Source organism: Oncorhynchus keta, unplaced genomic scaffold, assembly GCF_023373465.1.
Source record: "Oncorhynchus keta strain PuntledgeMale-10-30-2019 unplaced genomic scaffold, Oket_V2 Un_contig_14101_pilon_pilon, whole genome shotgun sequence".
Classification (NCBI taxonomy): domain Eukaryota; kingdom Metazoa; phylum Chordata; class Actinopteri; order Salmoniformes; family Salmonidae; genus Oncorhynchus; species Oncorhynchus keta.
Window position 1 is genome coordinate 1 of NW_026278546.1, and position 15,000 is coordinate 15,000.

General features: G+C 41.4%; 2 protein-coding genes across 2 annotated transcripts in view; both read right to left on the reverse strand.

Moving 5' to 3' along the window:
• Window positions 1-6: 6 nt before the first annotated feature.
• On the reverse strand, window positions 7-2,219 carry LOC127918383 (deoxyuridine 5'-triphosphate nucleotidohydrolase-like). Its single transcript, XM_052501658.1, has 5 exons — window positions 1,928-2,219; window positions 1,441-1,532; window positions 716-760; window positions 442-516; window positions 7-121 (listed from the first exon to the last, which is right to left on the reverse strand). The coding sequence occupies exons 1-5, from the start codon at window positions 2,095-2,097 to the stop codon at window positions 30-32; spliced, it is 474 nt and encodes a 157-aa protein (XP_052357618.1). The 5' UTR covers window positions 2,098-2,219; the 3' UTR covers window positions 7-29.
• A 9,408-nt stretch (window positions 2,220-11,627) lies between these two features.
• Window positions 11,628-15,000, reverse strand: part of LOC127918384 (solute carrier family 12 member 1-like) — a 34,690-nt gene continuing 31,317 nt past the window's right edge. Inside the window, 5 exon segments of the mRNA XM_052501659.1 lie at window positions 11,628-11,897; window positions 11,931-12,206; window positions 12,253-13,965; window positions 14,326-14,381; window positions 14,773-14,920. Coding sequence (XP_052357619.1) covers window positions 13,830-13,965; window positions 14,326-14,381; window positions 14,773-14,920 — 340 coding nt within the window. The 3' untranslated portion in view covers window positions 11,628-11,897; window positions 11,931-12,206; window positions 12,253-13,829.

Consider the following 15,000-nt stretch of genomic DNA (forward strand, 5'->3'; position numbering starts at 1 on the left):
TGGTAACACTATAAATGGTCATATTCAGTCTATAGAGAAGTGTGAAGTACCTTTAGCTCCTGTAGGTCTGGGTAGCAGATCCTCTCGCACACCAGCTGAGCCACACGGTCCCCTTTTTTCACTGGGACACAGAAAGAAACACCATCACTCTACAGGCCACCCAGTTTCCCCACACCATCACTACAATGTTTCACTGGAAAACAGATCAATGTGAAATGCATTTGGATTGAGAAATCAGTAAAACAAGTGTTCAGTTTCTGATGAGGCATTTAAGTTTTTTTTTTCAAAGAGCAAAGGGTATATAATTAACGTAAAAGTAATACAAAAAATGAAATAAATGGATGTACCAACTGCAGATGGTCCCTTTAATCATGGATACAAAGTGCTTTCAATGCTTTAGTTTGGAAAGGTGGCATGTGAATGATTATTTGTAAAGCTCACCTTCAAAGGTTTCCTTGCTGAAGTTGAACAGCACCACCCCTACATTACCTCTATAGTCCTCATCCACTACTCCAGCTGGGGGGAGACAGGCACTCCAGTTAGCCTAGCTGTCATGTCAGTTCTATGTTCTAGACTCTGGTTAGAACAGCCAAAGAGTGACTTGGGTTCATGAAATCTCCATCAGAACTATGGTTACCACTTTCCTGCAATTTTTATAACCCATCTCTTAGGAAAAATGTTATATTAATATCTGAAGGTCAAAAAGTAAACTCACCCCCAACATCGATGAAGTGTTTTGCAGCCAGGCCAGACCGTGGTGCTGTGAAAAAAGAGAAATACATCAAATATGACTAAACTCCTTGATTTTTTTATGCTGGAGAAAAGTGAAGGGGAGATGAGAAAGAGGGGTTGAACGAGATGAGTGTGAAAGCAGTCTCCATTGACCGTGTTGGAGCATCACATATGTGATGCATTGTGGGTAAATTGTGACTGGCTGATCTACCAATAACAATGAGTAGTTATTTATGTTGCAAGGTGATTTGTCAGTAGGCAGTCAGTCACCTGCACTTTCAGTTGTAATGAGGGGGTTTGATTAATCTTGCCCGGATGCCTGTGTAGGCATGTATTGCACCAGCTGAAAGTTGATTGCATTAGATTTGAAACTGGGCTGCCTCCCAGGCGTCCTGCTCTGGCTGACTGCAATGTTTGCTCAAAACAAGTGACATAATTAAGCATGTAGTAATTAGTAGGATTCTGTGTTGCCATGCAAAAGTGATCGCTTTCTGCCTTCCCAATGAAAAGTAGTTAGAAAATTCAAACATTTATTTTATGTAAAAGAGATGTAGGTTTCTGGTTCAACCCAGGTCAAAGTAAAATAACTCCCTCACTGTCAAGTCAAACAATACCCAGAGAGACCTAACCCCACATACCCGTAGGCCAGGGTGCAATTACACGTTTTCTTTAAAAACATTTAAGTTTGTGTCCTGGTACCCTACTCACCCACTCTGCCATAGCAGCCTGACGGAACTGCTATCTGGATGTCAGTCTTCACGATAGCCTTGTCCATAGGACCAATACTGTAGTCATAGGCACTGTTAGAAAAAACACCAACAGGTGGCTTACAGTCACTAATTTACAAAGGCAGTGACCTACATCTAACTCCCATCCCATCAATCGTTAGTAGGAGGAGCAGGCTAGCACTACAGTTTGCCAACTTTTCTCCTGTTAAAGTTGGTCATATAAACATGAAGCAAGACTAGGCTAGCTTGATATGAAGACATTATGAATGGTCGTTTGCTAACACAGTTGTACTTTTCATTGATAGCAGAAAAACAGCCACGTGCAGTATACACCCACTGCAACGTGTTGAATTCAAGTAACGTTATCTTGCTTATGTGAATAGCAAATGGCTAGCTAAAAATAAATACAAGCCAGTAAAATACGTTTCCAAATCTTCCGGTGGGCTTGTATGCGGACTCTGACCCACCTGAACAGGTCGTATCCTGCAGCTTTAGCAGAGCCCCGGGTAGGAGCAGTGGCATGTTCAGACAACTTGGAGAACTTCAGCACCGATATCACATTCTCTGCCACTGCATGTGGCTTTGTCCTCTTCAGTGGAGAAACTTCTGCGGCGTCTATCACTTTTGAGCAAGGCATGTTCACAAAGTTTGTGGTAAGAAAGTTGAGTTAATTCCGAAATAATAAAATGGCTATGGTTCGTTTTACTAACGTTGGCTAAATAGTTCAAATATGGCGAGTTGTTGCTCCTTCTCTGAATCTTATTCGGAGGCACACATTCCCGCCAATTTCAATTGAATCTGCCTCCCGTAGTTGAAAAAAAGAAGAAAATCTCGAGAGTTCTGACAACTTGACCAGCTGTGAGCTGAATGACAGGAAAGCTTTAGTTTACTAATCCTGAATGATGCATCTTGATTTCGGTAAAACACTCGACTACAAATCTGACAACAGTACAATTACCGGTACCTACACATTTATTGACTACACATCATGTTAATACTAAAGTTGATAATACAACAACCAGTTAGCATAGCAAAGTAGCTAGCTGCTAGTGTAAACATGAGCTATTACTGAAAAGCAATGTAGCTAGCCAACGAGCTACCTGCATTCTCGCATCCCTTTCTCCTGGCCAGAGTGGAGAATGCAGATAAAATGTTCTGTGTGAGAGTACTGAAGACTGGGCAGCGATAATCGAAGAACAACACCGCCAGTAGAGCCTCTGCTTTGCAACGAAGTGCTCCATCTTGTTAAAGATACAGTCCTCCCCCCAGCTGCGGCATCCGCTACAGCGCCTTCAGAAAGTATTCATACCCCTTGACTTATTCCACATGTTGTGTTACAGACCGAATTACAAATTGATGACATCTTTTTTTCCTCTCACCCATCTATACACAATATCCCATAACTACAAAGTGAAAATATGTTTTTATACATTTTTGCTAATGTATTGACAATTAAATACAGGCAGAGTGAGTATTGGTTAAGTGGGACATTTAAGCTTTGTAATGAATATCTTAAAATGTGTACAATAACATAACCAACAATCAATGGCTGTGTGTTAGTCATTTTAATTCGGAACTGGAATAAACTGATTGATCACATCACACAGGTGTATAACAGAACACACACAGGCTCAGTTTGATAGTGCACCCCTAAGTAACAGTGCAAATGAAAAATGATCAGGCCTACTGTACAAAGTATTGTTGAAAAAGGGTCTAGGTTGTAACTGTTGCTGTTAACATACAATACATATATTTTATTCTAAACTGGATTTAACACACAGTCCTAATGAGAGGTGTGTGGGTGGTTGAAGTTTTCAACAAGCATGTCTCAGCATTGAGCCTGTTTTTGTACTCTTTTTTTAGTTGTTTAAGTATGCCAGGGTTGAGAACCCTGACTCGCATAGGTATGTGGTGCCAAACTAGCTTAGAACATCTACTGCTTTCTGCTGTAGATGAGCAACCCAGAACTGAGTGTTTGCCTCAAAAAGCATATTGCTTCAATTAGTTTATTCCAGAATAAAATATTTAGTATTTAGTATTTTGCAAGTGGCTGTTCCACTGGATGTCATAAGGTGAATGCACCAATTTGTAAGTCGCTCTGGATAAAGAGCGTCTGCTAATGACTTAAATGTAATGTAAATGATTTAACAATATTTCTAGAGTAATATGTACAGTATAGTAGGCCTGATAATGTTTAATCTTCACCTGTACTGTTTCTTAGGGTTGTACTATCAGTAGCTAGCTAGCTTGCTTTGGCTGTTGTAGCGTAGCTGAGTACAAGGGGGATTTGTTTGAGAAACTCTACTACAATGAGAGATAGCAGTCCCTTATTTCTGCTTATCGTCATCCCCTGTTATAAAAAAATGACAGCAATGCCCTGCTAATTGACTTACTTTCCCACTGTCGAAGCACGGTTTCCTGATGCATTCTGCCCTGTTCAGGTTTACCTTCATGCTGTGGGTGTTTGGTCAAGACCCTGTCGTTTTAATTTGTTCGTTTTGAACATTACTAAGCACTTCCCTGCACAAAACACATTTTGGGCGCGCCTCGTTATTTATCAAAGTTTGTATGAAACCAAGCTAAAAAACGCATCACTGTATTTTCGTTTTCATGACGATTGAGTTCGTCGAAATTTGTGGCTAGTTTGAGTCCATTTGATGATGGCGAGTGGGAATGACATGTTGACAGGCTGTCAGGTTAGGAAGGCTAAGAGTTTCAAAACACTTGCAAGTGAAAATGTGTAATTACTTTTTTTTCAAGTGTCAAATGTCATTTGTATACATGATTTTTCACATGTCCAGTGTGTGATTTTGGTTTGATTTGATCGCCTGTTATGGGCATTTTACACGCGTTCTTTACACCTGTCCAGAGGGCATTTTACGAATTGATTATGTTTGAATATTGTAATTTCAGACGCGTGAAATTGTGCCACGGATTTGGAACGAACGAAGCCAGGCCAAGAGAATGCTCGGCGGAAATGGAGTCCCTAGAGAAAGAACGAGATGGGTGTCAGGGTGGGGCAGCAGTATTATCATAAGGAGACGTATACTTGGAAACTGGAGGAGGAATGGAGGGAAGAAGGATGTAAGCTTGAGTCGGATAAAAATGGTGGGAAAAGGGAGATGGTTTGTTAAAGTAAAATGGTAGAAAGTGTAAGCAGATGGAGCTGGAGAAATTGAAGTGAATGAGGGTGTTACCCAGAGACCGAGGTATGCTCCCATAATCAGGAAAAACACGTCTGTGACACAGTGTTGCCAACTCCTCAGTAAGGAAAGTAGCTATTGGCTGTCCTAAAGTAGCTAGAAGTCGCAAAATGACGTCATCACCAAATTTGCATAATTGGTCATGTAATTTGTGATGGATGCTGTAGGAGGAGAGGAATAATGTGTGGGAGAGTAAAGTAAGTGTGGGAGAGTAAAAAAAACTAAATATGTTTAGAACTACAAATTAACTTTCTTCTGACATCCAGTCGATTCTTGTTTTTTTGTAATGTCCCAATTCAACCCTCCTCCTTTATCCGGGCTTGGGACCGGCAAGCGACCCTAAAGAGACTGGCAGAGTTACTTCGTTTTTATTTTCTTAATTTGGTTTGGTTTTAACCTTATGGTCCACTTAGGAGCCTACAACAAGTCACAGTAAAACATGAACATCTTTAACCATTACTTAAAATAAAAAAAAATTGGTATACAATCAACATTAACAATCTAAATGGACCAAAAAGAGACAATAAAAAAACTGTCAAAGGCAATGTGAGGAAATTATGGTAACTAGTCTGGCCCTAATTCAGTTTTTAATTTTTTTAAAAACGTAACCCAGTGCGGGATCAGTCAGCGGCAGCTTCCAGCATGCGCGATTCATTTGCAGTCTGGATGCAGAGGTGACCATCTCCTACTCTGACTGCATCTGGGAGGACCGCTGCGCGAGGACTGTGGGTGCTTTAGGTGGGGTGGGGCCCACGGCGGCACGCGCTCCTCGTTGAGAAGAGTAAGAACGATATGTGGCTTTCACGTCAGAGTCTCCAAAAAGTCTCAAATAACACCAGAAAAGTCGCTAGATTTGTTGCTAGTCGCTTTTTTCAAAATGTGTCGCAGAGGGGTCTGAATACTCGCTAAATATAGCTACAAAGTCGCTAAGTTGGCAACACTGCTGTGACAGTAGGAGTGAAGTTTATTGAAAGTGGACTCTTACCCTTTGGCTGATCCATTTGTGGTTGCACGGTTGTGAAAAAGAGTTGGGTCATGTGGAATCAGTGAGGGAAACCAGAAGTGGTCTAGTGATAAGTGTGTTTCTGTTGGGTAGAGGGAGAATGCGCTCGAGTAAAACGAATGGTGGCAAGAAAAAGTTCATTGTTTTGTTCTCAAGAAAAGGGCACCAATGAAAGGAGTGATAACTGGGGAAACAGTAAATATAACAGTTGACAGCTGAGGGATAAGATTTCCAGTGTATCAGATGTTAGTCGTTTGATGCGGAAAGAGTGGAAGGGCCACGCCATGACATAGCCTTAATATGCAAATATCTAATGTTATCTTATGTACTGGACAGAGGCTGCCAGCTATTCTCAAAACATTGGATTACCAACTTGAGCAGTGACGTATCAGTTTGCAGCACATTTTCACATGGACATATATACACTGAAGAAAAATATAAATGCATCATGTAAAGTGATTGGTTTCATGAGCTGAAATAAACGATGCCAGACAGTTTCCCATATGCACAAAAAGCTTATTTCTCTCAAATGTTGCACCCTGGTCCTTCCTCCACTGCCTCCAGAACAGTTCATCAATTCCTTTTTTAGAAAAACATTTTAATCTGATCTTTGTGGTTTGGAAAGCATAGTGACTATTATTGTTTTAATTTATTTATCAAACAAATGGAGTTTTGGAAAAGTAGGTACTTTTCACCAGACAATCCCCATCTGGTGGATGGAAAGTGTTGTATATCTTTTTTCACATGTACTTAGAGCTTGATACCTCAGATGATGAAAATTATGGATAGCTAATTCAAATAAATACATTTATGAATTATGAAGCCTTTATGTGCTTTTTTCAATACATCAATGCTTTTAAAAAATCACAAAATGTGACGTTATCTACCAAATAAGTTGTTTTCTGAAATTATTAAAAAGCTACTACTATTAAAAAGCTAACTACAAAAACGCAATTCCTTTCCCAATAGGCTAAACCGGGTGTAATGAACACGTGTAAATATGTGCCCATAACAAGCGTTCTAATCACCTGTAAATGCACACTGGACAGGTATAATGCACAATGACAGTAAAACAGTCATTGAAATTATTGAGGGTGATGTCTTTCTGGTTTCATTCTACAAAATGTTCTTTAGGGTCTAGTTTGAAGCTGGTGTACAAACCCAAAAGTAAAAGATGCAAAGACAAAACTTAAGAATGGGAAGCATAGAAATAGTATACATAGAATAGATCTACCACTTCTTAGACTTGCTTTCAAGTCGAAGGATAGAAAAGTGAGTTAAAGATCTAATGTTAATTTGGTCAGGTTGCCCAAAAAGTTACATAATGCCACTTTAATGTTCCACAAAAGATCATAAAAAATCATAAAGATATGCTCTCTAATTTATCCTTCTTTACAATAAAGTAGTAAGTGTTCCACTTTGCCAATCAAGGTGTCCCAATTTGCCAGTATCGACTGAAAAACGTGGTCTCAGGACAATGTGTTTGAAAAAGTCATCCATCTTGTATTTAATATTTATTTATTTTGTATAAGTTAATGGAGTTCTTAAGATATTTAGAATGGTATCATGTTGGGGGTTAAGACATTGGATGATTCTGTAAAGTGTTCGGAAAAGCAAATTACAGTAAGTGTCCCACTTTACCAATACTCACCCTATATCATTTACAGTTGAAGTCGGAAGTTTACATACACTTAGGTTGGAGTCATTAAAACTCGTTTTTCAACTACTCCACAAATTTCTTGTTAACAAACTATAGTTTTGGCAAATCGGTTAGAACATCTAATTTGTGGTTGACTTCAAGTCATTTTTCCAACAAATGTTTACAGACAGATTATTTCACTTATAATTCACTATCACAATTCCAGTGGGTCAGAAATGTACATACACTATGTTGACTGTGCCTTCAAACAGCTTGGAAAACTCCAGAAAATTATGTCATGGTTTTAGAAGCTTCTGATAGGCCAATTGACATTATTTGAGTCAATTGGAGGTGTACCTGTGGATGTATTTCAAGGCCTACCCCTTCAAACTCAGTGCCACTTTGCTTGACATCATGGGAAAATAAAATAAAAATCAGCCAAGACCTCAGAAAAAAATTGGTTGGTTCAACATTGGTTGGTCTGGATCATCCTTGGGAGCAATTTCCAAGCGCCTGAAGGTACCACGTTCATCTGTACAAACAATAGTACGCAAGTATAAACACCATGGGACCACGCAGCCATCACCACTCCAGGAAGGAGACACATTCTATCTTCTAGAGATGAACGTGCTTTGGTGCGAAGAGATTGCAAATCAATCCCAGAACAACAGCAAAAGGACCTTGTGAAGATGCTGGGAAAACAGGTACAAAAGTATCTGTATCCACAGTAAAACGAGTCCTATATCGACATAACCTGAAAGGCCGCTCAGCAAGGAAGAAGCCACTGCTCCAAAACCGCCATAAAAAGCCAGACTACGGTTTGCAACTGCACATGGGGACAAAGATCATACTTTTTGGAAAATCAAATCAAATGTTATTTGTCACATACACATGGTTAGCAGATGTTAATGCGAATGCGATAATGCTTGTGCTTCTAGTTCCGGCAATGCAGTAATAACCAACAAGTAATCTAGCTAACAATTCCCAAACTACTACCTTATAGACGCAGGTGTAAGGGGATAAAGAATATGTACATAAAGATATATCAATGAGTGATGGTATAGAGCGGCATAGGCAAGATACAGTAGATGGTATTGAGTACAGTATATACATATGAGATGAGTATGTAAACAAAAGTGGCATAGTTAAAGTGGCTAGTGATACATGTATTACACATAAGATGCAGTAGATGATATAGAGTACAGTATATACATATACATATGAGATGAATAATGTTAAGGTATGTAAACATTATATTAGGTAGCATTGTTTAAAGTGGCTAGTGATATATTTTACATAATTTCCCATCAATTCCCATTATTAAAGTGGCTGGAGTTGAGTCAGTGTGTTGGCAGCAGCCACTCAATGTTAGTGGTGGCTGTTTAACAGTCTGATGGCCTTGAGATAGAAGCTGTTTTTCAGTCTCTCGGTCCCAGCTTTGATGCACCTGTACTGACCTCGCCTTCTGGATGATAGTGGGGTGAACAGGCAGTGGCTCGGGTGGTTGTTGTCCTTGATGATCGTTATGGCCTTCCTGTGACATCAGGTGGTGTAGGTGTCCTGGAGGGCAGGTAGTTTGCCCCCGATGATGCGTTGTGCCGACCTCACTACCCTCTGGAGAGCCTTACGGTTGTGGGCGGAGCAGTTGCCATAGCAGGCGGTGATACAGCCCGCCAGGGATGCTCGATTGTGCATCTGTAGAAGTTTGTGAGTGCTTTTGGTGACAAGCCAAATTTCTTCAGACTCCTGAGGTTGAAGAGGCGCTGCTGCGCCCTTCTTCACGATGCTGTCTGTGTGGGTGGACCAATTCAGTTTGTCTGTAATGTGTACGCAGAGGAACTTAAAACTTACTACCCTCTCCACTACTGTTCCATCGATGTGGATAGGGGGGCGTGAGTGTGAGGTTATTTTCCTGAAACCACACTCCGAGGGCCCCTCACCTCCTCCCTGTAGGCCGTCTCGTCGTTGTTGGTAATCAATCCTACCACTGTTATGTCGTCCGCAAACTTGATGATTGAGTTGGAGGCGTGCTTGGCCACGCAGTCGTGGGTGAACAGGGAGTACAGGAGAGGGCTCAGAACGCATCCTTGTGGAATACGAAACATATCCCAGTCCACGTTATGGAAGCAGTCTTGGAGCGTGGAATCAGATTGGTCGGACCAGCGTTGAACAGACCTCAGTGTTGAAAACATGTTTTCACTTTGTAATTATGGGGTATTGTGTGTAGATGGGTGAGATTTTTAATTTTTAAAATCCATTTTGAATTCAGGCTGCAACACAACAAAATGGAATAAGTCTAGGAGTATGAATACTTTCTGAAGGCACAGGATAACCCACTAACAGAACTTATAACCAGAGAGGGAGAGGCGATAGATCATATTTTTTTCCAAATAGCTACTTTATCACATCATGCATGGTTTGTTTGTGGCCCTGGTAACAATAACTAATGGTAGCTAGCTGGAGTGATGTGTGCATCATTCTCCTCTAAAATGCACTGCATGGTCAATCTGATGTCTGCATTGGCCTGCAGCATTTTACGGTGATATGGTCTCTGCCATATGCGCTTCATGGAGCAGCGCAGAGCTGTTGTGAAGGAAGTTGTCAAGGAAGTGAGTGTGTGTTTATACAGGACCTCCCGTCCTCACCTACCATCAACCAATCATGTCAATGCAGAGCTATACAGAGCCCTCCGCATTGTTACATCATTTCGGAGGCACAATGCAGTGCAGAGCTCAATTTGGCCTCTGCATGCCTCTGGAGGCTCCACAATTGCATCACACCCTCCATATGGAGCCTCTGACCACATTTTCGGATCAAGCATAAATTGTCTTTTACCCCCCCATGTGTGTCCATCCCAGGCCAGGTAGCTCCCTCATGCTCCTCTGTTGTGTAATGGAAGAATTGTAGCTTGGGCTAATAACCAATGATATATATAAACTCTGGATTGCTGATGCTATGTATTGGCCATTGAGAGGCTTTGAAGCCACTGGTCGGCCATATTGTCATTACCCAGTAGGCGCAGTCCTCCCTCCATAGCAGTGTTTCTCAACTCTGGTCCTCGTGTACTGCCAACAGCCAATGTGTCAAGGTCCTGATGATTAGTTGAGTGGTAGAATCAGGTGTACTTGTCCAGGGGCCATAAAAAAAAGTACTGTTGGGGGTACTGGAGGACTGAAACACTGCTCCATAGGAATTAATGGATATCTACAGTATTTCAATTGAATGTTTCAAGGACAAAATTACATGTATTTAAGTATGATTTTTTTGTAATGGGGACACTATCGTTGGTAATCTCAAACATATACTATAAGGAAAATGTTTGTACATATTTTTATGTTATAATTTAAAAGTATGCATTAAGGTGTCTATAATATTCTAAATGTGGCAAAAATAAATGTAGACATTAATAAATCCCAAATATTTTTTACTATCGTGTTGGCGTGCCAAGATCGAGGTTCAGTGGCTTCAACACAGCGCCCCCTATCTGTCATCAAGTGTATATATAAATCATTGCCAATAACCAAGGACCCAACTATTGTATTATTCTGCATTATGTTCTATATTTCTACATTTGAGAATAATGTAACCAACCTATTGACTTCTAATGTAATGTGTCTGACCGTCTTGATGGACATAAATTGAGGAAAAATAAGAGTAACTCAACATTTTATTTTAATTAAAATATGACAGTTAAATATGATAAGGACTGAGTCTTATAAAAGACAATGGTTAAAACACAGAAATAAATCAAGCATTTCTATATTGAAAATATACAGCACATAAGTTGATTTACATTTTCCTGTTCTGTTTGATAGATTTTCATCACAGTGTGTGTGTGTGTGTGTGCGCGTGCGTGTGTGTGCATTAAGTGATCCCTTCATAATTTCCCGAGACACTCAACTAGTAGCTACTTGTGTTGAATATACACATCTATACAAAGTAGTATACAGTATTTTTCAATGGATATCAAACTAATCTTATTTTTTTTAATCAAGTTATCAACGCCGCTAGTAGCATTTGAATATAATTTAAAAAAAATGTTAATTATATATTGATCACTTTTTGCATAGGTCATTTGTTTGCTAGCCTACATACACAGTGTACAAAACATTAAGGACACCATCTTGAGTTGCCCGGGGAACAGCCTCAATTAGCATTCCACAGGAATGCTGGCCCATGTTGACTCCAATGCTTTCCACAGTTGTGTCAAGTTGGCTGGATGTTCTTAGGGTGGTGGACCTTTCTTGATACACACAGGAAACTGTTGAGTGGGAAAAACCCAACAGCGTTACAGATGTTGACACAAACTGGTGCACCTGGCACTTACTACCATACCCTGTTCAAAGGCACAAACTGGTGCACCTGGCACTTACTACCATACCCCGTTCAAAGGCACAAACTGGTGCACCTGGCACTTACTACCATACCCCGTTCAAAGGCACAAACTGGTGCACCTGGCACTTACTACCATACCCCGTTCAAAGGCACAAACTGGTGCACCTGGCACTTACTACCATACCCCGTTCAAAGGCACAAACTGGTGCACCTGGCACTTACTACCATACCCCGTTCAAAGGCACAAACTGGTGCACCTGGCACTACCATACTGGCACAAACTGGTGCACCTGGCACTTACTACCATACCCCGTTCAAAGGCACAAACTGGTGCACCTGGCACTTACTACCATACCCCGTTCAAAGGCACAAACTGGTGCACCTGGCACTTACTACCATACCCCGTTCAAAGGCACAAACTGGTGCACCTGGCACTTACTACCATACCCCGTTCAAAGGCACAAACTGGTGCACCTGGCACTTACTACCATACCCCGTTCAAAGGCACAAACTGGTGCACCTGGCACTTACTACCATACCCCGTTCAAAGGCACAAACTGGTGCACCTGGCACTTACTAACATACCCCGTTCAAAGGCACAAACTGGTGCACCTGGCACTTACTACCATACCCCGTTCAAAGGGACTAACTGGTGCACCTGGTACTTACTACCATACCCCGTTCAAAGGGACTTGTCTTGCCCATTCACCCTCTGAATGGCACTCATACACAATCCATGTGTCAATTGTCTTAAGGCTTAAAAATCCTTCTTTAACCTGTCTCCTCCGGTTCATCTACACTGATTGAAGTGGATTTAACAAGTGACATCAATAAGGGATCATAGCTTTCACCTGGATTCACCTGGTCAGTCTATGTCGTGGAAAGAGCAGGTGTTCTTAATGTTTTGTGTACTCAGTGTGTATCATCTGTTGTTCCCCCAAAAGAAGAGTTATACATATAGGCTAGCTGCAAGCAGCAATGACCTGGGCCCAAGACTTTTGACTCTTCCTCAAATATTTTGCCCTTATTTAAGTCATCAAATTCAGCCACAACGCCAACTCAGTGTCTAGGGATGTCTATCTGAAAGCAGCAGTGGTGGGATTTGAACCTGGGCCGCCATGGGTTGGCATGTACAAGACGAAGGCACTAGCCCATGCTGGCCTCAGGGTTTTTGAACCTGGGCCGCCATGGGTTGGCATGTACAAGAGGAAGGCACTAGCCCATGCTGGCCTCAGGGTTGAGAACTATGGAGGAGTCTGTATGTATGAACTACAGGTTCTGGTCTTGACTCAATCTTTTGCTCTTACACCAATCTCATAATATAGAATAATATAATTTATGCCATTTATCAGACACTTATATCTAAAGCAACTTACTGTCATGCGTACCAAAAATGTTTTACATATGAATGGTCCCGGATATCGAACCCACTATCCTGGCATTGCAAGCATCATGCTCTACCAACTGTGCTACAGAGGACCACTATGTAGGTAGTGGACAAGTGTATATTTAAGGAAAAAGTATCCCATATTGAGATGCATAGCCAGCAGGGGGCTCCAACTAGCCTGGGAGCAGTCTGTTATCTAACGTCCCAGTCCCACTCTGTGTCAAATACCAAAGATTTACCAGATGTATTGGGTCACAATTTACACCATCCCTCCAAGTTTGGTCTCTGTAGGTCGAACTATAGGTCGAACTCTTAAAATTGGAATAATAATAATAATAATAATATGTCAGAATAATAATATCCTTAACAAGAACACTAACTGTAAGTTGCTCTGGATAAGAGCATCTGTTACATGACTAATATATATATAATAATAAGAGTTTTCCGGCCCGATTCAGGGTTTGGACCCCTAATTATGCACCACATGTACAATTCCAACGGGGGCAGCATAGGCACTGGCAGTGTAATTGACCCATCCCAGGCAGTGTAATTGACCCATCCCAGGCAGTGTCCGGTCCTTGTGCCCATATATCCCTGAGTCCATATGTCTGTGTTGTGTCATCACTATTTGGGAATGCTAGACAAGACGGAAGAACCTCACTATCTAACCTTTAACCTTTTCCATAACCTTATCTCTAACCATCACCTTTTCATTTAAACTGATAGCAACTAACTCCTGGATATTGATGAAAGTGCCTTGGTTGTCCCTTGTGGCCATCTAGTGACTGCTGAGAGGGTCGGTCTATGAGTAGAAGGTGAGGACGCTCTTGTGGTTGCCTCTGATCAACATGGTGGGAGGGAGGTTCTTGGTGAGGATGTCCAACCAGGCCATGTAGAGGTGGTCAGAGACTGAGCCTAGACGGGCGATGGGCATACTCCTGCAAAGAGGGAAGTACAGTATTAAACCTATCTAAACAGTTGGCTATTAGCAGCAGGGTCACCACTATATGTCCGTGGGTGTCTCAGGGGGATTTCACACAGGGGGTCTAATACACAGTTGAAACAGGACAGATATAAGCACCAACCAGATGATGATTATTGTTGTTATTATTGTTCTATACCTCAGTTAGCTTCATAGTTTTGTGACACATTGGACGATCATATTTCTCTCTTTTTTACAGAGAGATTGATAGATGATGATATGGCTCTTGTTGGTGTCTCTTATAATTAGGGCCTAGAGTTTTTCCTGAACACATGGTGACCTGACCAGGAAAAACTCTACAGTATATTGTACTTACACTATGATGAGGTTGGCAGCTCGGGAGTTCTCCTGCAGTAGTTCATTCAGCCTGACCTGGAGGTTGGTCTGGAGGAGAGAGGACACAAAGTGGTGGTGGGCCACATGGTTGGTATGACAACCATGTAAGGCTTCAGTGAAAACACAGCTGTCTACTTCTGTTGCTACTGCATCATGGGACTGTTGGATTCTATTGTCCAGATTAATACATTACATTCTACTACAAGAAGATAGAGTTGAGCACAGTGCTTGACGTGGACTGAAAAAGGTTCCGGTACTCATTTTGGGTGCAGGTACTGTTTATATTTAGGTGCAGGAGCTCCACAATACTTTGGAGCTAATATTCTATAAGAGGAAAAGGAGCTCAAGCAATGGAACATTTGAGGTAAGAAGTAGAAGTTATTGACTTGTAGAGACAGACCACTGCACAATGCAGTCACTGGTCTGCCTCTAGACTCCACCTTTCTTCGAAGGTGTCCAGCTCGGCGTCAGAGATCTTCCAGGGGTTGTCTTTCCTCAGAGCCTCGGTCAGAGTGGTGCTCTTTGACCCCTCGTGAAGACGGAACGGCTCAATCATGTCCTCAAACATCTTCCAGCTGTGGGACGAACACAGACAGGAGTTAGCTGGGTTAATCAGGTATTAATCACTGATCCTATGACTTCAGATATCAGGAAT

Bases quoted from the DNA above. Each gene is read 5' to 3' on its own strand.
- LOC127918383 (XM_052501658.1), bottom strand. From the start codon at position 2,097: ATGCCTTGCTCAAAAGTGATAGACGCCGCAGAAGTTTCTCCACTGAAG. The intron at 1,533-1,927 runs GTGGGTCAGAGT...TTTTTCTAACAG, and splicing joins GCAGGATACGACCTGTTCAG to TGCCTATGACTACAGTATTG. The intron at 761-1,440 runs GTGAGTAGGGTA...CTTTTTTCACAG, and splicing joins AGGCTGCTATGGCAGAGTGG to CACCACGGTCTGGCCTGGCT.